General features: G+C 39.1%; 1 protein-coding gene across 2 annotated transcripts in view; it reads left to right on the forward strand.

Annotated features, from left to right (window-relative positions):
• The first annotated feature begins 2,021 nt into the window (after positions 1–2,021).
• palmdb (palmdelphin b) overlaps positions 2,022–22,660 on the forward strand; it is a 59,328-nt gene continuing 38,689 nt past the window's right edge. Inside the window, exons 1-4 of one of the 2 annotated variants that reach the window (XM_062992219.1) lie at positions 2,022–2,183; positions 18,515–18,566; positions 20,563–20,643; positions 21,488–21,618. In XM_062992219.1, coding sequence (XP_062848289.1) covers positions 18,522–18,566; positions 20,563–20,643; positions 21,488–21,618 — 257 coding nt within the window. In that variant the 5' untranslated portion in view covers positions 2,022–2,183; positions 18,515–18,521. Of the gene's footprint in view, positions 2,184–14,971; positions 15,066–18,514; positions 18,567–20,562; positions 20,644–21,487; positions 21,619–22,660 lie in introns of those variants that run through there. The other variant, XM_062992220.1, reaches the window with a different exon arrangement.

Here is a 22,660-nt window from a genome sequence, read left to right on the forward strand (position 1 = left end):
CAACCTTTTGAATACCAGTCCAGTACCCTAACCGCTAGGCTACAATGGACAATTTAGTATCTCTAATTCACCTCACTTGCACGTCTTTGTACTGTGGGATGTACCCGGAGCACCCGGAGGAAACCCCCGCAGACACAGGGAGAACATGCAAACTCCACACAGAAAGTACCCAGGCTACTCCACCTAGGGATCGAACCCAGGACTTTCTTGCTGTGAGGCGACAGTGAGCCTCACCCACTGAGCCACCATGCCACCCGTTTGATTCATTGTATTCACACTCAGTAAAATATGGCTAAATAAAAACGTAAATATTTACACAGATATTAGGTACACAAATGTACATAACACTACATTTTGATAGACAAAATTTGTCTAGCTTAAAATTCAGTTTTGTACAGCATCACCGTACTTGAGATTCTACAGATATTCTGCTATATAAAAAATACTATAAACTTTAGACCCGTTGGCATTCGATGGGCACAGATCTAATGCACTAGCTCATCCCCACTGAGATCTGGAGCTATTAAGTATGAATCTTAACGGAGCTATGAACTAACCGGACGCCCACATGATTGGCTGTGTCTGAGTTTGGGATAGTTAAACAGATTCCTCATTGCTGATGCAATTGTGGCCCCTACTGGTTGGTTGAGGCACCTGCAAGGGGGCACGACTCTCTGTATGCATTACATTTACATTAGCAGATGCTTTTATCCAAAGTGACTTATAATTATGACAGTCACGACGAGTCCCTATCTGGCATAATCCCTATCTGAACAACAGGCCAATCATTGTTCATGTGGCCGCTCAGCCCAGCCGGATGGCAGAGCCGAGACGCGATACGACGTACTCGAGATCCTAGCTCTGGTGTTCTAGCGGGTGTTTTTACCACTGCGCCACCTGAGCAGCACTAGTCCAGTATCTTAACCACTGAACTACCACTGCCAATACAACTATTGTGAGACTTGTTTGGCAGTAGGCAACTGCCTGTGTTTAAGGGGGCACTTTAGCCGCTCAGGTGGCGCAGCGGTAAAAACACACACTGGAACCAGTGCTGGGATCTCGAATACATCGTATCGAGTCTCAGCTCTGCCTACCAGCTGGGCTGAGCAACCACATGAACAACAACTGGCCTGTGGTTCAGATAGGGGTGGAATATTAAAAGCCGGATAGGGACTCTCTCATAACTAATGCTATAACGACCTCAGATGCTGGCTGATTGATGACGCCTGCACAGACACGGAAAAATGTGCTGTCAGGGTGTGTCTCTCCATACACAGTGCTGATCCGCATTGCACTCGTCAAAGTGTAGGTGAGAAGATGCATACGGCTGCTGCCCACGTGTCGGAGGGGGCATGGGTTAGCTTTGTTCTCCTCAGTCAGAGCAGGGATCGGCATTGGTGGAGAGGAAGCATGATGCAATCAGGCAATTTGATGCACTAAAAAGTCGGGAGAAACGGGAGAAAATGCATAAACAAAATATAAAAAAAGGGGGGCACTTTATAGTTTGTGGCTCTTCTTGGTCATAAAAAGGTGTCTGCAGAATTAGATACAAGTAGATTTGGAGAACATGGGAAAATACAAGACTTTACACATGGGTCCTGGGGTTCCTGAAAGGTTAAAATGATCACAATACAATCTACATCTTACTACAACTATCCTTGATGCCAAGCACAACCCTTTGGCGGTAGTTTTGGTAAGGGTTACTTGCTTATTGTATGTCAGGAGATAGCTAGCTGATAGTGTAAGTGTGTAAGTATGTGTTCGTATCTGAGTGTGAAGGAGGAGGGGGGATGGCATGTCTGTTGTTTGGCAGTATTTAGATCACATATGGACTGGCAGCCCGGTTCCTCAGGACTTGGACAGCTAAAGAGAGAGAAAGACAGAGGAGGAGACAGAGAGACGAATAGACTCGAACAAAACACAGAGAGGAGGTTGTACGTAAGAGAGAGAGAGAGCAAGAGAGAGAGAGAGAAAGCGAGAGAGAGAGAGAGAGAGAGGAACACCCTGCCAGAAAGCGGTAACCCCAATTCAATCCTCAGCCTACATTACCTGCATTCCACCCTACACACACATCACTGAACGCATGCGCAATAACTCCGCCGTGATGTACTGTAGTCTGAGCTCAAAGTGACTTCCCTCCAGTTTCTGCCCAGCAAAGATCTGCCAGCAGCTACAAACTACTGGTGAGTCTGAATCTCTTCTCCTGTACTGATATAATCATTGATAACGTACAAGCTTACTCTTATTTACTGCCTGAATTTTCATACTATTCATTTTGCTTTTATAGTCGTTGAATTGTAAATGAGATTACTTTCTGACACTTGGTATTATTTATGAATGTATTATTGTGCATCTGTTTATTGTGTTGGCTGAGAGAAAGGCACATAAGATACAGGACGGTTTGCTATTTGTACATGATGCTATTTTTTATTTAGTAATCTTGTAATTCCTCTAAGCCTGGTGTGTTTGCTGTTTCACTAGCTGCCTAGTTTGGAGGTCTATAATTCCTTTATTATGGGCTTTACAGGGTCTGAATTAGGACCAGTATCAGTATCAGGAAACAACATAGTAAAAAATGTTGCTTACTATACGTTTTCCATGATAGCTTTCACTCCTGCACCCACTCACACACCCACTCCTGTGAAGAAGAAAGCACAAGTACGTAGTGTTAATTGATATTAAGGTGTGTTTCTTATACTGATTTAAACAAGCAATACTAATACTAATGTTATTTGCCAGCATTATGAAACAACTTAGGGATCGTATCATCAACAAAGTGAACAAAACTGAACTCCAGAACACATTTACAGCATGTAAAATTATTATTAAACATTATGCAAGTGCTTGTTAATTACACAAACACTATAACAAGTCACAAACCCTTTCATAAACTAATTGGGCATGGATTACAGTGTCATGCCCACCTGCTGTGCCACTAATATTGCCACTTTGATCCTTTAATCAGCAGTCTCTGCACCTCATTAGGCATAAATTTAAATTTTCTGCATTTAGTAGACACCTTTATCCAAAGTGACTTATGTTACAGTTACAGTACACAGTCTGAGCAATTGGGGTTAAGGGCCTTGCTCAGGGGCCCAACAGCAGCAACCTGGCAGTGGTGGGGCTTGAACCAGCGACCTTCTGATTACTAGTCCAATACCTTAACCACTAGGCTACAGCTGTATCTTTAGGTGTCCTCTTTATAATAGGCATTATGGTTAAATCCTTGCTGTACTTATCTCTGACGCCGTCATGCCAGGCCCCAACAGGTATGGATTTTTCAACTGGGAACTCAAGGAATGCTTTTTGGGCCACCATGCCATTATGTCAAAACTGCCCGGGAGGGGCAGGCTGCCTCCTGGGTTGGTGGGACATAAGCACTGTCAGTAAAAACTGGCAACAGCTATGAGAAAGGCAGCCACTCCACCAACTAAGTTCCTCTTATTTTTTTTATTTTTTTTGAGAATGTGGGTTGTTACATGCTGGTGGATTGAGTAGCTGGCACATTTTATTCAGTACAAACTGGCAACAGCTATGAGAAGGGCAAGAGAGGGAGTGGAGCAGTTACTCCACCAACCAAGCTCCTCCTATTTATAATTTTTTTTTGAGAATGTGGGTCGTTACATGCTGGTGGATTGAGTAGCTGGCACATTTCAGTCAGTACAAACTGGCTATGAGAAAGGCATGACAAGGAGTGGAGCAGCTGCTCCACCAACTTATTTATTCTTTTTTTTTTTTTTGAGAATGTGGGTTGTTACATGCTGGTGGATTGAGTAGCTGGCACATTTCAGTCAGAACAAACTGGCAACAGCTATGAGAAGGGCAAGAGAGGGAGTGAATCAGCCACCCCGCCAACTAAGTTCCTCCTATTTATTCTTTTTATTTTTTAAGAACATGGGTTGTTACATGCTGGTGGATTAAGTAGCTGGCACATTTGAGATAACCAGTTCTCAGTCTGTCTCCACCCTTTCCCTCTCTCTTCTGTGAATCGTGGATTGGTTTTATTTTCTTTCATTATTATTTTGGCCATTTTAATCTTGTAAGGATTTAAGAATGGGGGTGATGTGTTCCCTTCTGTTACTCCTAGTGAGAACTCGGCTGCATTCTGAATCAGCTGAAGCTGATTGTCTTTTTTGGAAGTCCAGTTAGGAGAGCATTACAGTAATCAATCCTACTGGAAACAAAGGCATGAATGAGTTTCTCCAGGTCTGGTTTAGACAGAAAATCTCTGATCTTGTTCATGTTCTTAAGATGGTAAAATGCTGACTTGGTAACTGCTTTTACATGACTGCTGAAACTCCATCTGTTTCTCTGCATGCTTTGTTAGCCCCCTTTCATGCTGTTTTTCAATGGTCAGGACCCCCACAGGACCACCACAGAGCAGGTATTATTTAGGTGGTGGATCATTCTCAGCACTGCAGTGACACTGACATGATGGTGGTGTGTTAGTGTGTGTTGTGCTGGAATGAGTGGATCAGACACAGCAGCGCTGATGGAGTTTTTAAACACCTCACTGTCACTGCTGGACTGAGAATAGTCCACCAACCAAAAATATCCAGCCAACAGCGCCCTGTGGGCAGCGTCCTGTGACCACTGATGAAGGTCTAGACGATGACCGACTCAAACAGCAGCAATAGATGGGCAATCGTCTCTGACTTTACATCTGCAAGGTGGACCAACTAGGTAGGCGTGTCTAATGGAGTGGACAGTGAGTGGACACGGTATTTAAAACCTCCAGCAGTGCTGCTGTGTCTGATCCACTCATACAGTGGATCCACACTACAGTCAGTAATTGTAGAACTACAAAGTGCTTCTATGTGGTAAGTGGAGCTGATAAAATGGACAGTGAGTGCAGAAACAAGGTGGTGGTTTTAATGTTAAACAAGATGGGTTGAACACTGCTTAAACTGGTCTGCTTTTTAGATATTATATAATTCATATTTGGCAGCATCGTACATAAAGGAGCCAAAGTCAAAACTTAACAAAAGTTTAATCCCACTTATTTTATATAACTGTGAATGATTCTTTTTCTGTACACAGTGGTATTTTTAACATGATAGAACCAGTAACCTGCAGTGGTATCAGTGGTATTAATGTATTCGCTCTTAATACCCCTCACACTGGGTACTGGTTTTAACATCAGTGTCTTTATTTAATATTCCATTATTTATTAATTCATTTATTTACAGTAGCGTTTGAACACTGTACCTTAAAGCGCAGTTGGTTGGCGTCCAGGCACAATTTGTGTGATGAGCTACAGCTTTAGTAAGTTCAATGATAACCCTGCTGTATTTAAACTTACACCTGATGTACATTGATCAGCCATAACATTAAAACCACCTCCTTGTTTCTACACTCACTGTCCATTTTATCAGCTCCACTTACCATATAGAAGCACTTTGTAGTTCTACAATTACTGACTGTAGTCCATCTGTTTCTCTACATGTTTTTTAACCCCCTTTCACCCTGTTCTTCAATGGTCAGGACCCCCACAGGACCACCACAGAGCAGGTATTATTTAGGTGGTGGATCATTCTCAGCACTGCAGTGACACTGACATGGTGGTGGTGTGTTAGTGTGTGTTGTGCTGGTATGAGTGGATCAGACACAGCAGCGCTGCTGGAGTTTTTAAATACCGTGTCCACTCACTGTCCACTCTATTAGACACTCCTACCTAGTTGGTCCACCTTGTAGATATAAAGTCAGAGACGATCGCTCATCTATTGCTGCTGTTTGAGTCGGTCGTCTTCTAGACCTTCATCAGTGGTCACAGGACGCTGCCCACAGGGCGCTGTTGGCTGGATATATTTGGTTGGTGGACTATTCTCAGTCCAGCAGTGACAGTGGGGTGTTTAAAAACTCCAGCAGCGCTGCTGTGTCTGATCTACTCATACCAGCACAACACACACTAACACACCACCACCATGTAAGTGTCACTGCAGTGCTGAGAATGATCCACCACCTAAATAATACCTGCTCTGTAGTGGTCCTGTGGGGGTCCTGACCATTGAAGAACAGGGTGATAGGAGGCTAAAAAAGCATGTAGAGAAACAGATGGACTACAGTCAGTAATTGTAGAACTACAAAGTGCTTCTATATGGTAAGTGGAGCTGATAAAATGGACAGTGAGTGTAGAAACAAGGAGGTGGTTTTAATGTTATGGCTGATCGGTGTATATCTACAGTGAACGCGTACACACATGTATACATATACGTCTACCCGACATGGTAGAAGTGTAGAAGTGATTTTATGTTAGTGGAAGCTTTTGTGGAAGCTTTATATATTCAGATGAGAGAAAGCACAAGCATTCAAACATTTTCTACCATGGCATGTGAAGGTGGGCACACACGCCTACACATTCCCAACAGCACTTATATAAAATGCTTTAGAGATGTATGCAGTGCTGTCAACCACACACTAATCTTAAAGCTGGATAGTAACATGCTAATCATTCCACCCACTCGTTCCAGTACTGACACATGTGCAAACAGCCAACACAACCAGTACAGCACATTCTGGAGGTAACATTGAATTATTCATTCATTTATTGTTGCACAACCAGTCAGGGTTCCTGTGGGTACGATTTGGCAAAAATAGGAAAGACCTCAGACAGGTCGCCAGTTCATCACAAGGCAAACACACACACACACACACACACACACACACACACATACACACACACACAGACACAGAGAGAGAGAGAAAAGAGACAGAGATAGATAGATAGATAGATAGATAGATAGATAGATAGATAGATAGATAGATAGATAGATAGATAGATAGATAGATAGATAGATAGATAGATAGATAGATAGATGCAGTGATGAGAATGGTCCACCACCCAAACATCATCTGGTATCTGGTCAACTGGGGTCCTGTGATGGTTGTTTTCAGTTAATACATGTGGTACAGGCCAACAGATAGGCCACAGTTAGTAATTGTATACCCACAAAGATAATCTGTATTGTAGTAGTAGTTTATAAAATGATCAGTGAATGTGTGTACCTAAGACTCTCACTGGAGTCCTACAAGGTTTATTACATGTTTAACCAGCTCAACATCCACTCAACACAACTGTAACACAGAAATTAATAAAACAAACATCTGCAGACATTCTTAACTTAATAATTACCTAAATTATTAATTGCTCCCCAAGTGAAAAGTGTAACAGTAGCACTATTCAACAATCATTTGCAGCAATTTGTAATGAAACTGTACTGAAAGTTAAAAAGCAGCACACAAGTACAAACATAAGTATGCAGCTAAAATAATTAAGGATATTTTTATCTCCACAAAGCTGGACTGAACTAATTTAGTCCACAGTTCTGTTCTTCAGAGCTATCACTGAGCACAGGGCTGACAGCTGCTTTACACCAGTTGTTATGATCGTGTCAAATGGACACTGAACTCGACCGGCGAGCAGACTGTTGTTACACAGCGCTGACAGAGAGAGAGAAACTTCATCCTGCTGTAAATCAGACGATATTTTATCTTAAATCACTGTAGTGTTTCATAAATACTCCCTGGACAGAGCACTGATGTATCAAAGAGCAACGCACCCCATCACTCACTCACTCACTCACTCACTCACTTACTGTATATTCTCACTCATTCAGTCATTAAATCACTCACTCATTCACTCTCAAACTCACTCACTTACTAAATCACTCACTGACTCATATTCTCACTCACTCACTCACTAAATCACTCACTAATTGACTCACTCATATTCTTACTCGTATTCTAACTCACTCACTCTCTAACTCACTCACTTACTAAATCACTCACTGACTCATATTCTCACTCACTCACTAAATCACTCACTAATTGACTCACTCATATTCTTACTTACTCGTATTCTAACTCACTCACTCTCTAACTCACTCACTTACTAAATCACTCACTGACTCATATTCTCACTCACTCACTAAATCACTCACTAATTGACTCACTCATATTCTTACTTACTCGTATTCTAACTCACTCACTCTCTAACTCACTCACTCATTCTCTAACTCACTGACTTATGTTCTCACTTAATCACTCCCTCTCTAACTCACCTATATTCTCAAACACTCACTAACTTACTGACTTATTTCTCACTTAATCACTTACTCTGCAATTTGCTTTGGGATCAATAAAGTCTTATCTTATCTTATCTTACTCACTCTCTAACTTACTGACTCATATTCTCACTTAATCACTCACTCTCTAACTTACTGACTCATTTCTCACTTAATCACTCACTCTCTAACTCACCTATATTCTCACACACCCACTCACTAACTTACTGACTTATTTCTCACTTAATCACTTACTCTCTAACTCACCTATATTCTCACACACCCACTCTCTAACTTACTGACTCATTTCTCACTTAATCACTCACTCTCTAACTTACTGACTCATTTCTCACTTAATCACTCACTCTCTAACTCACCTATATTCTCACACACCCACTCTCTAACTTACTGACTTATTTCTCACTTAATCACTTACTCTCTAACTCACTCACATTCTCACTTAATCACTCACTCTCTAACTCACCTATATTCTCACTTAATCACTCTCTAACTCACCTAAATTCTCACTTAATCACTCACTCTCTAACTCACCTATATTCTCACACACCCACTCTCTAACTTACTGACTTATTTCTCACTTAATCACTTACTCTCTAACTCACTCACATTCTCACTTAATCACTCACTCTCTAACTCACCTATATTCTCACTTAATCACTCTCTAACTCACCTATATTCTCATTTAATCACTCACTCTCTAACTCACCTACATTCTCACTTAATCACTCTTTAACTCACCTATATTCTCATTTAATCACTCACTCTCTAACTCACCTATATTCTCACACACCCACTCTCTAACTTACTGACATATTTCTCACTTAATCACTCACTCTCTAACTCACCTATATTCTCACTTAATCACTCACTCTCTAACTCATTCATATTCTCACTTAATTACTCACTCTCTAACTCACCTATATTCTAACACACCCACTCTCTAACTTACTGACTCATATTCTCACTTAATCACTCACTCTCTAACTCACCTATATTCTCACTTAATCACTCACTCTCTAACTTACTGACTCATTTCTCACTTAATCACTTACTCTCTAACTCACCTATATTCTCACTTAATCACTCACTCTCTAACTCACCTATATTCTCACTTAATCACTCTTTAACTCACCTATATTCTCATTTAATCACTCACTCTCTAACTCACCTATATTCTCACACACCCACTCTCTAACTTACTGACATATTTCTCACTTAATCACTCACTCTCTAACTTACTGACGCATTTCTCACTTAATCACTTACTCTCTAACTCACCTATATTCTCACTTAATCACTCACTCTCTAACTCACCTATATTCTCACTTAATTACTCACTCTCTAACTCACCTATATTCTCACACACCCACTCTCTAACTTACTGACTCATATTCTCACTTAATCACTTACTCTCTAACTCACCTATATTCTCACTTAATCACTCACTCTCTAACTCACCTATATTCTCACACACCCACTCACTAACTTACTGACTTATTTCTCACTTAATCACTCACTCTCTAACTTACTGACTCATTTCTCACTTAATCCCTTACTCTCTAACTCACCTATATTCTCACTTAATCACTTACTCTCTAACTCACCTATATTCTCACTTAATCACTTACTCTCTAACTCACCTATATTCTCACCTAATCACTCACTCTCTAACTCATCTATATTCTCACTTAATCACTCACTCTCTAACTTACTGACTCATTTCTCACTTAATCACTTACTCTCTAACTCACCTATATTCTCACTTAATCACTCACTCTCTAACTTACTGACTCATTTCTCACTTAATCACTCACTCTCTAACTCACCTATATTCTCACTTAATCACTCACTCTCTAACTCATTCATATTCTCACTTAATCACTCACTCTCTAACTTACAGATTCATTTCTCACTTAATCACTTACTCTCTAACTCACCTAATCACTCACTCTCTAACTCACCTATATTCTCACTTAATCACTCACTCTCTAACTCACCTATATTCTCACTTAATCACTCAGTCTCTAACTTACTGACACCTATATTCTCACTTAATCACTCTTTAACTCACCTATATTCTCATTTAATCACTCACTCTCTAACTCACCTATATTCTCACACACCCACTCTCTAACTTACTGACATATTTCTCACTTAATCACTCACTCTCTAACTTACTGACGCATTTCTCACTTAATCACTTACTCTCTAACACCTATATTCTCACTTAATCACTCACTCTCTAACTCACCTATATTCTCACTTAATTACTCACTCTCTAACTCACCTATATTCTCACACACCCACTCTCTAACTTACTGACTCATATTCTCACTTAATCACTTACTCTCTAACTCACCTATATTCTCACTTAATCACTCACTCTCTAACTCAACTATATTCTCACACACCCACTCACTAACTTACTGACTTATTTCTCACTTAATCACTCACTCTAACTTACTGACGCATTTCTCACTTAATCACTTACTCTCTAACTCACCTATATTCTCACTTAATCACTTACTCTCTAACTCACTGACTCATTTCTCACTTAATCACTTACTCTCTAACTCACCTATATTCTCACTTAATCACTTACTCTCTAACTCACCTATATTCTCACTTAATCTCTTACTCTCTAACTCACCTATATTCTCACTTAATCACTCACTCTCTAACTCACCTATATTCTCACTTAATCACTCACTCTCTAACTCACCTATATTCTCACTTAATCACTCACTCTCTAACTCACCTATATTCTCACTTAATCACTTACTCTCTAACTTACTGACTCATTTCTCACTTAATCACTTACTCTCTAACTCACCTATATTCTCACTTAATCACTTACTCTCTAACTCACCTATATTCTCACTTAATCACTCACTCTCTAACTCACCTATATTCTCACTTAATCACTCACTCTCTAACTTACTGACTCATTTCTCACTTAATCACTTACTCTCTAACTCACCTATATTCTCACACACCCACTCACTAACTTACTGACTTATTTCTCACTTAATCACTCACTCTCTAACTTACTGACTCATTTCTCACTTAATCCCTTACTCTCTAACTCACCTATATTCTCACTTAATCACTTACTCTCTAACTCACCTATATTCTCACTTAATCACTTACTCTCTAACTCACCTATATTCTCACCTAATCACTCACTCTCTAACTCATCTATATTCTCACTTAATCACTCACTTTTTAACTTACTGACTCATTTCTCACTTAATCACTTACTCTCTAACTCACCTATATTCTCACTTAATCACTCACTCTCTAACTTACTGACTCATTTCTCACTTAATCACTCACTCTCTAACTCACCTATATTCTCACTTAATCACTCACTCTCTAACTCATTCATATTCTCACTTAATTACTCACTCTCTAACTTACTGACTCATTTCTCACTTAATCACTTACTCTCTAACTTACCTAATCACTCACTCTCTAACTCACCTATATTCTCACTTAATCACTCACTCTCTAACTTACTGACTCATTTCTCACTTAATCACTTACTCTCTAACTCACCTATATTCTCACTTAATCACTCACTCTCTAACTTACTGACTCATTTCTCACTTAATCACTTACTCTCTAACTCACCTATATTCTCACTTAATCACTTACTCTCTAACTCACCTATATTCTCACTTAATCACTCACTCTCTAACTCACCTATATTCTCACTTAATCACTCACTCTCTAACTCATTCATATTCTCACTTAATCACTCACTCTCTAACTTACTGACTCATTTCTCACTTAATCACTTACTCTCTAACTTACCTAATCACTCACTCTCTAACTCACCTATATTCTCACTTAATCACTCACTCTCTAACTCACCTATATTCTCACTTAATCACTCACTCTCTAACTTACTGACTCATTTCTCACTTAATCACTTACTCTCTAACTCACTGACTCATTTCTCACTTAATCACTTACTCTCTAACTCACCTATATTCTCACTTAATCACTTACTCTCTAACTCACCTATATTCTCACTTAATCTCTTACTCTCTAACTCACCTATATTCTCACTTAATCACTCACTCTCTAACTCACCTATATTCTCACTTAATCACTCACTCTCTAACTCACCTATATTCTCACTTAATCACTCACTCTCTAACTCACCTATATTCTCACTTAATCACTCACTCTCTAACTTACTGACTCATTTCTCACTTAATCACTCACTCTCTAACTCACCTATATTCTAACTTAATCACTTACTCTCTAACTTACTGACTCATTTCTCACTTAATCACTTACTCTCTAACTCACCTATATTCTCACTTAATCACTTACTCTCTAACTCACCTATATTCTCACTTAATCACTCACTCTCTAACTCACCTATATTCTCACTTAATCACTCACTCTCTAACTCACCTTTATTCTCACTTAATCACTCACTCTCTAACTTACTGACTCATTTCTCACTTAATCACTTACTCTCTAACTCACCTATATTCTCACTTAATCACTCACTCTCTAACTCACCTATATTCTCACACACCCACTCACTAACTTACTGACTTATTTCTCACTTAATCACTCACTCTCTAACTTACTGACTCATTTCTCACTTAATCCCTTACTCTCTAACTCACCTATATTCTCACTTAATCACTTACTCTCTAACTCACCTATATTCTCACTTAATCACTTACTCTCTAACTCACCTATATTCTCACCTAATCACTCACTCTCTAACTCATCTATATTCTCACTTAATCACTCACTCTTTAACTTACTGACTCATTTCTCACTTAATCACTTACTCTCTAACTCACCTATATTCTCACTTAATCACTCACTCTCTAACTTACTGACTCATTTCTCACTTAATCACTCACTCTCTAACTCACCTATATTCTCACTTAATCACTCACTCTCTAACTCATTCATATTCTCACTTAATCACTCACTCTCTAACTTACTGACTCATTTCTCACTTAATCACTTACTCTCTAACTTACCTAATCACTCACTCTCTAACTCACCTATATTCTCACTTAATCACTCACTCTCTAACTTACTGACTCATTTCTCACTTAATCACTTACTCTCTAACTCACCTATATTCTCACTTAATCACTTACTCTCTAACTCACCTATATTCTCACTTAATCACTCACTCTCTAACTCACCTATATTCTCACTTAATCACTCACTCTCTAACTCACCTATATTCTCACTTAATCACTCACTCTCTAACTTACTGACTCATTTCTCACTTAATCACTTACTCTCTAACTCACCTATATTCTCACTTAATCACTCACTCTCTAACTCACCTATATTCTCACACACTCTCACTAACTTATTTCTCACTTAATCACTCACTCTCTAACTTACTGACTCATTTCTCACTTAATCACTTACTCTCTAACTCACCTATATTCTCACTTAATCACTTACTCTCTAACACCTATATTCTCACCTAATCACTCACTCTCTAACTCATCTATATTCTCACTTAATCACTCACTCTCTAACTTACTGACTCATTTCTCACTTAATCACTTACTCTCTAACTCACCTATATTCTCACTTAATCACTTACTCTCTAACTCACCTATATTCTCACCTAATCACTCACTCTCTAACTCATCTATATTCTCACTTAATCACTCACTCTCTAACTTACTGACTCATTTCTCACTTAATCACTCACTCTCTAACTCACCTATATTCTCACTTAATCACTCACTCTCTAACTCACCTATATTCTCACTTAATCACTCACTCTCTAACTCATTCATATTCTCACTTAATCACTCACTCTCTAACTTACTGACTCATTTCTCACTTAATCACTTACTCTCTAACTCACCTAATCACTCACTCTCTAACTCACCTATATTCTCACTTAATCACTCACTCTCTAACTCACCTATATTCTCACTTAATCACTCACTCTCTAACTCACCTATATTCTCACTTAATCACTCACTCTCTAATTCACCTATATTCTCACACACCCACTCTCTAACTTACTGACTCATTTCTCACTTAATTACTCACTCTTTAACTCACCTATATTCTCACTTAATCACTCACTCTCTAACTCACCTATATTCTCACACACCCACTCTCTAACTCATATTCTTTCTAATTCACTCATATTTTCACTCACTCACTCTTTCACTCACTGACTAACTCACTTACTCTCTAACTCACTGACTCAATCACTCACTCATATTCTCACTCACTCATATTCTTCCTCTCTAACTTACTTACTGACTTATGTTCTCACTCACACACTCGTTCACTCTCTAACTCACTCATATTCTCACTCACTCATATTCTCACTCACTCATATTCTCACTCACTGACTCATATTCTCACTCACTCATTCACTCTCTCTAACTTACTCACTTAGTAAATCATTTACTCACTCATATTCTCTCAAACTCACTTATATTCTCACTCATATTCTCACTAACTCACTCACTCGAACATATTCTCACTCACTCATATTCTAACTAGGTCATATCATCACTTACTCACTCATATTCTCACTCACTCATATATTTACTCACTTTCACTCTTTTACTCACTCATTATCTCTTTAACTCACTGGCTCATATTCTCACTCAATTTGTAATTAACTAAGTCACTTTAAATAAAACTGAACTAAATGCTGGAAATATGTAACAATTTGTAACCCAGGAGCACTTCCACTTATCAAGGTTTCTTCCTTCCTTCTTCCACTGTTGCCTTCGCGCTGCTCAGCTTGTAAAAGTGCAGCATTTAGTGTCCTCAGTTATTATTACTATTCAAATTATTAGAAAATGTGATTAAACACATTGGTGAAAATGCCTCTGTCCCAGCTTTTTTGATGTGTGTGCAGACATCAACACTGAAGAAACATAAATGGCTTAAAAAAACACACGGACAACATCCTAAAAGCATTGAAAACATGAATAAATAACAGAGGTATATAAAAACAATGTTAAAAACTGTACCTAACATGACCTGGCTTTGATTTGGTTTATGAAAAGCATGTTTATTGGTAGTTTTGTTAGTGTTTTGTATTTATTTACATCACTGGGTAGAACTTCATGACTGAATGTTATTATTTAAATGACATTTGACCTTGCTGTCAATAGCAGGCAGTGAAAGGTTATATCCTCCTGCTCATGGGTTGATCTCTGACAGGCTTTACGTCAGCTGTCTATTAATAACAGGAACAACAGACTGCAGATTACAACAACCGTAACCTGACCTTACATAACATACCTGGTAGATAAGATCACTGCTGAATATACTGTATGATCAAAAGTATGTGGACACCTGACCATGAGATTGTTGGACATCCTGTTTCAAAAACAAATGCTATTACACTCATCTGACCTCTGTGTGGTCTTTTCAACCACTCTTCTGAAAAGGCTTCAGGCTACAGTCAAAAGAGCATTTGTATGACTGGGAACTGATTAAGGTACTGGGCTAGTAATCCAAAGGTTGCTGGTTCAAGCCCCACCACTGCCAGGTTGCCACTGTCGGGCGCTTGAGCAAGTTTCCTAACCCTCAATTGCTCAGGCTGTACACTGTCACAGTACTGTAAGTCACTTTGGATAAAGTTGTCTGTTAAATGCCAAGAATGTAGACGCTGGCCACAAAAGCATCTGTTGATGTTCCAGTTCATTCCAAAGCTCTTGAGTAAGGCTGAGGTCAGTTGGTGCTGCGTTATTCATTATTTATTGGTGCCTATTAAAATCAGAGTGACGAAGGTACTTCCATCATTAGTCCACAAGTGACCTGGGTTTATAACTCTGACATGTGATGTGTTGAAAAACAGTATTTATTATAGCAGTTAACATGCAGAACATTGTAACAGTTCATCAGACATACGTACGTACCTATAACAGCATAACCCCAATGACAGGGCTGTGAAGTTTTCCCTCCTTTCTGATTTCATTTATTTTTGCATGTTTGTCGCATTTAAATGTTTCAGGTCTTTAAACTAAATGTTCTTTAGGACAGTAACAACCTGAGTGAACATAGAATGAAGTTTAATTGATAGTTTTATTATTTAAATGAAAGAAAAATGTTCTTAATTAACGTTCTCCCTAAATTACACAAATTAAACAAAAAACATTTGTAATTAACCACTGGGTTCAGTGTTGCCACTCTTTGGGATTTGGGGATTTTGCCAAGTAATCTTGGGATTTTTAATTTGCACTCAAGCAATTAAAATCTGCAGCAATTTTATGGTCTACAGTCAAAAATAAGGAATGACAAAGTGTACCACTACTAAATAATAATAATTGGTTGTCGCTGGGCATTTCTACACCTACTGTACATTTAATTAATTTATTTATTAGGATTTTAACGTCATGTTTTACACTTTGGTTACATTCATGACAGTAACGATAGTTACTCATTACACAAGATTCATCAGATCACACAAGGTTATATTGAACACAGTCCTGGACAATTTAGTGTCTCCAATTCACCTCACTTGCACGTCTTTGGACTGTGGGGGGAAACCGGAGCGCTCGGAGGAAACCCACACAGACATGGGGAGAACATGCAAACTCCACACAGAAAGTACCAAGACCACCCCACCTGGGAATCGAACCCAGGACCTTCTTGCTGTGAGGCAACAGTGCTACCCACTGAGCCACCATCCTGCCCCGCACTCAAGCAATTAAAATCTGCAGCAAATGTTATGGTCTACAGTCATAAATACAGAACGACAAAGCGTACCACTACTAAATAATAACCTTTGGATGTCACTAATCATTTCTACACCTACTGTACATTTACTTCTTTACTTACTTACATTTTCTTGGATGTGAGAAATATGCGTCAGTCGTCAGAAACAATTAATGTTGTTACCGGACTTTTAGGAGTTCGATAGTGATAGTGAATCAGATTAGACGGGACACTCTCTGGGTTTGAAAGACATTAATTTATTAGGGCTATTTATTTATTGTCACGTGATTAAAATTTTTAATCGCTATTAATCGCAATTAAAGTACCAACTGCAAACTGCAAAATTAATTAACCAAAATGTGATAATAAAATAAGGCAAAACAAGGCAAGCTTATTTGTGTAGCACCTTTCAAACACAGTAGCAATTTTAAGTGCTTTACTTAAGGAAAAATTTACAGCATTAAAACATTCCTGAGATCTAGAACCTCAAATAAAATGATGATAAAATTATTAAATCTAAATTATTTTTAGTAAGCCAGCCAATGCCTATATAGAGTTGTTAACAGCTGCCCATCTTTCAGCCAGTTATTTAAAATAACAAGTCTGTTCACATGATCTGGTAAAAGTGAGGATCTTTTCCTGTTCGTAACCCTGACACTGGAAACAGGCACTCAGGGTACTAATATGAACCATTTATAGATGCAACACGTATAACGTCATGTGGACCCACATCGTTAAATATGTTAAAGCGTCTACAGTCCATTATGATACATTTAACACCAGAGTTTGTGATGTTCCCACGACGTGTACAGTTCATGATATTTCCATTCAAATTCATCAGAAATAAAGTTAGACCGAGTCTGAGCTCATTTTTACTGTACCGTGTATCCGTGCACGCAGACGCCCAAAGAGACAAATGTGGCTCTGACCAAATATTAAAGCGCCAATTAATAACTGTAATTGTGTCTAGTGATGATTTCTCACGCTTTCTGAAAACAAAAATTATTATTTAATATACCCTATATTTTGCGATATGTGAAGCAGCATCAGCTCGAGTCATTTCTAACTCACGACCGTAAACTGTATAAAGACCCATGTTATCTCTACAGTATAAACACAATGTTACTGTGTTAAAGCAGCGCTAATTACCACAGTGACGTATGTTTAAAGTGGCACAAACAGCGACAACCCTAATATATACAGTATATATATATATTTTTTTATATTGCAATTTGTAAATATTAATACTGATAATGATCCCGCTTTTCCTTTGTCAGTTTTTGTTATTGTGAATAATTGTGAATAAAACTTTATATAAACTCTCATATTTTTGTCGTTTTCAGTTACTTGGGATATTTGTGGCAAGATCTTGGTAAATCTTAACATGCAGAGTGAATTGAATCAGAAGCCTTGGGTTGCAGTTAACACAACCAAATGTTAAGTTGAGTGGGTGGAGGGTAGATAGATATTGTATCTATATTTCCAAAAACAGAAGAGATTGGAAGGGTGGAAAATCTTGTTTTACTGTACTGTATCCCACAAAAAAAAACCTCCATACATCTTTACTTCAGCAGGGGGAAAGTGCCCCCCCCACATACACACCCACCATCCACCCACTCATGATCTAATTTCTCATTTCCTGTCTGTCTCTTTATCTGTGGTTCTTTTAGACTATATATTATTATATATATTGCTCAGAGGAGATTTTTTCTCGTTCTCTTTTATAGAGTCAGTATGGAGGAAGCTGACCTACTGCGGGAGAGACTGCTGGCCATCACAGTGAGTACAACGTTAAAGATACACGACCCTTCCCTTTAAATGTCTGATTATTGATTATTAATGTGTAATAAATAGTAATTCTGTCAAATGTATCTAAACATACCCCCATATTTTAAAAACATCAGCACTCACTGATAAGCTACTGTATGCTACAGTTTCATCATCAGAAATCACCGTCATACTTGTGCAAATATAAATACACATGAATGGAAAGCATGTGCTCTGCTGCTCTGTCATATTATATTGTGGCTCAGGTGAGGATGGGGCCTCATTTACAATCTTTTATTAGTGAGAGTAAACAGACCTGCACTATAAAATCACAATACACACATATGAGGACTAGAATAACCAAAATCACACACGTCAATGGTAATTGAAAATATTTTTACGATTAATAAACAAGACGGACGGACGGACGGACGGACGGACGGACGGACGGACAGACAGACAGACAGACAGACAGACAGACAGACAGACAGATAGATAGACAAACAGACAGGCAGACATATAGATAGACAGACAGTCAGGCAGATAGATAGATAGAAAGATAGATAGATAGATAGATAGATAGATAGATAGATAGATGGATGGATGGATGGATGGATGGATGGATGGATGGACGGACGGACGGACGGACGGACGGACGGACGGACGGACGAGCGGACAGACAGACAGATAGATGGACAGATGGATGGATAGATAGATAGATAGATAGATAGATAGATAGATAGATAGACAGACAGACAGATAGATAGATAGATAGATAGATAGATAGATAGATAGATAGATAGATAGATAGATAGATAGATAGATAGATAGATAGATAGTTAGATAGATAGATGGATGGATGGATGGATGGATGGATGGATGGATGGATGGATGGATGGATGGACGGACGGACAGATAGATAGTCAGGCTCAGACCAGTGTGAGCACTAACAATAGTTCTTGCTGTTTTTAGGATCATCCTGCAATTGTTTTTGGGTAACTGCTAGCTTTTCTCTAATCTAAACATAAGTCTGAGGGCATATTGTAAAACAGGTGTGCCCAATACGTTGATCGTGATCTACCAGTCGATCCCACAGTGCACGCTGGTATATCGCGCCTAATTCAAACAGATCAACATGATTGACATAAAATGTGGCCACTGTTTCTTTAATTTGCGGTTTGTTACCATAGTTACGCCTCAGCTCGCCTAAAGCACCGCTAATCTAGAACGTTTTCATTCATCAGTAGCCAGTTTGCACCATTTTTGCATTTTTCCTTCTGTAACCTGCACTGTTTGTGAGGATGAGAGCGCAACCAAGCACAAAGAAACCAAAAACGCTTCGATTCGGGTAAGACCACTGCAGAGACGCTGTTTCGTTTATACATGGAAGAAGCTGATGGAGAAATTTTAACCTACAATCTGACATTCATATAAAGTCAAGCGCCTCTGCTGGACAATTCTGGAACTTGCTGGCTGAGGTCAAATATCCAAACATAAAAAAATGACATATCTGACAGCATTTTTGGATCAACCTACTTGTGTGAATCAGCTTTTTCAACATGAACATAATGAAGTCTAAATATGGGTCTGTCCTTACTGATGAACACTTGGAAGCTTGAGAATCAGTATCAGCAGCTCCTGTCCAGATACATAAACCTGACCGACACCGTTCAGTGTAAATCATCAGAATAATGTCAGTGTGATTTTTCACTCGCTTGCTCTGAAAGCTGAAAATCAATATAGGAACTGAAGCTCATTTAAAAAAGCTACAAAGCATTTCTGAAAAATGATGAGGCGAACCTTAAAAAGTAGATTGCGATGACCTGTCGACTGCAAATAGTAGATCTCCAGCCACAAATCTTTTACTGTGCACACATCCAGGGATGATTTGAGGTTAAACCTCCCACTTGTACATATTTAGTGAATTATTAGATCAGTTTAGTTTAACTGGATAATTAGAGTTATTAGAGGATTTCGATGCTCATGTCTTTTTCATGTGTTGATACAGGATAAGAGAAAAATACAAGAGGATATTGCAAAGAAGAGGAGAGAGATTGAGGATGTTAAATTTAAACTCCAGTATTTAAAGGTCTGTCTTTAAAAAGTAAATATATATATATACACTGATCAGCCATAACATTAAAACCACCTCCCTGTTTCTACACTCACTGTCCATTTTATCAGCTCCACTTACCATATAGAAGCACTTTGTAGTTCTACAATTACTGACTGTAGTCCATCTGTTTCTCTACATACTTTTTTAACATGCTTTCACCCTGTTCTTCAATAGTCAGGACCCCCACAGGACCACCACAGAGCAGGTATTATTTAGGTGGTGGATCATTCTCAGCACTGCAGTGACACTGACATGGTGGTGGTGTGTTAGTGTGTGTTGTGCTGGTATGAGTGGATCAGACACAGCAGCGCTGCTGGAGTTTTTAAATACCGTGTCCACTCACTGTCCACTCAGTGCTCACAGGACGCTGCCTACGGGGCGCTGTTGGCTGAATAAATTTTTTGTTTGGTGGACTATTCTCAGTCCAGCAGTGACAGTGAGGTGTTTAAAAACTCCAGCAGCGCTGCTGTGTCTGATTCACTCATACCAGCACAACACACACTAACACACCACCACCATGTCAGTGTCACTGCAGTGCTGAGAATGATCCACCACCTAAATAATACCTGCTCTGTGGTGGTCCTGTGGGGGTCCTGACCATTGAAGAACAGCATGAAAGGGGGCTAACAAAGCATGCAGAGAAACAGATGGACTACAGTCAGTAATTGTAGAACTACAAAGTGCTTCCATATGGTAAGTGGAGCTGATAAAATGGACAGTGAGTGTAGAAACTGGTGGTGGTTTTAATGTTATGGCTGATCTTGAACTAGAAAACAATTATAAATAACCCAAACAAAATCTTTCTGGTTTCCAATAGAAAAAATCACTTCGTGAACAATGGCTGATGGACGGCTTGAGTGGACAGAACGAGCAGGATGAAGAGGCTGTAAGAGCTCAGGCACAGAAGGATCAGCAACAAACAGAGTTCCTGCAGAGTCAAATCCAGAGGTACCTTCAACACCCAGATTCAGTCTGAAAACCTGCTGCTTACCTGATCAGCTGCCTCAGTAGAGAGGATTCTAATAACACATCGAACTCATAAGGCAGATTATTTAGACGCTCTACTTACTAAGCTAACACAGTTAGCCTCAGACCTTTCAAACTAATGGGCTGAGGCGACACAGCCCGCTAGCACGCCAGCTAACGTCTCCCTCCGTGTCCTGGAAACTGTTAAACTGTTCCTGATGAGCCTGAATTTACAAATAAACGACACTTGTGCACCTTTATACAGATTAAACATTAATGAGAATTTATTTACATGTGAAAGGAACTCCGTTGGTTGCTCCACATTATATTCGTCTGCTATATTTATAATTTGTTGTGAGAAAAGAGAGATTGCTGCTGATTGATACCGATCAATAAGACTCAGTATGCCCCCTGCAGCTATTTATAGACTGCCTTTCTGTTATTTATTGGCATTTCTGTGGGTAGGCGTTTTTTTTTATTGGATGGATAACAGTTAATTAGTTTGATGGCTAAGCTTTGTTATAATGGTTTAGAAGGAGGTGATTGGCTGGATTAGTCTGGAGTAGTTGTGCTTTGATGTACTGAGAGTGACACAGATGACCATCCAGACTGAATAGTGTTACATAACTTGTCTACTTGTGCTTAATTCTGTCTGAACAAATGATCCAGTGTCCAGTTTTTCAGGTTTAGAGTTAGGTACCATTACAGAGGGCTCATAAGGGGACATTCAGATGATGCACAGTTAAATGGCATTTCCGCTGGCTGTGCCATTGATTCTTATGAAAAGTGGCGCTGCTGCTTAGCTTGCCACTGTGCTTCCCACATGTGGCATCACTCAAAGTTCATTCTAATTTACCTTTGACCCAGGTTTCCTGTTGACCTTCTTAAAGCAGCTCCAATGAGGCAAACTGTTTAAAATGAGGAGGAGAAGCTGATTCTCACCGTTTCTCAGCACCCCGAGCTGCATTGTATCTAGCTACATGTAGATACGAGGGTTCTGCAAAAGGTTTCCGCACTTCTTTAA

The sequence above is a fragment of the Trichomycterus rosablanca genome, chromosome 3, assembly GCF_030014385.1.
Source record: "Trichomycterus rosablanca isolate fTriRos1 chromosome 3, fTriRos1.hap1, whole genome shotgun sequence".
Classification (NCBI taxonomy): Eukaryota; Metazoa; Chordata; class Actinopteri; order Siluriformes; family Trichomycteridae; genus Trichomycterus; species Trichomycterus rosablanca.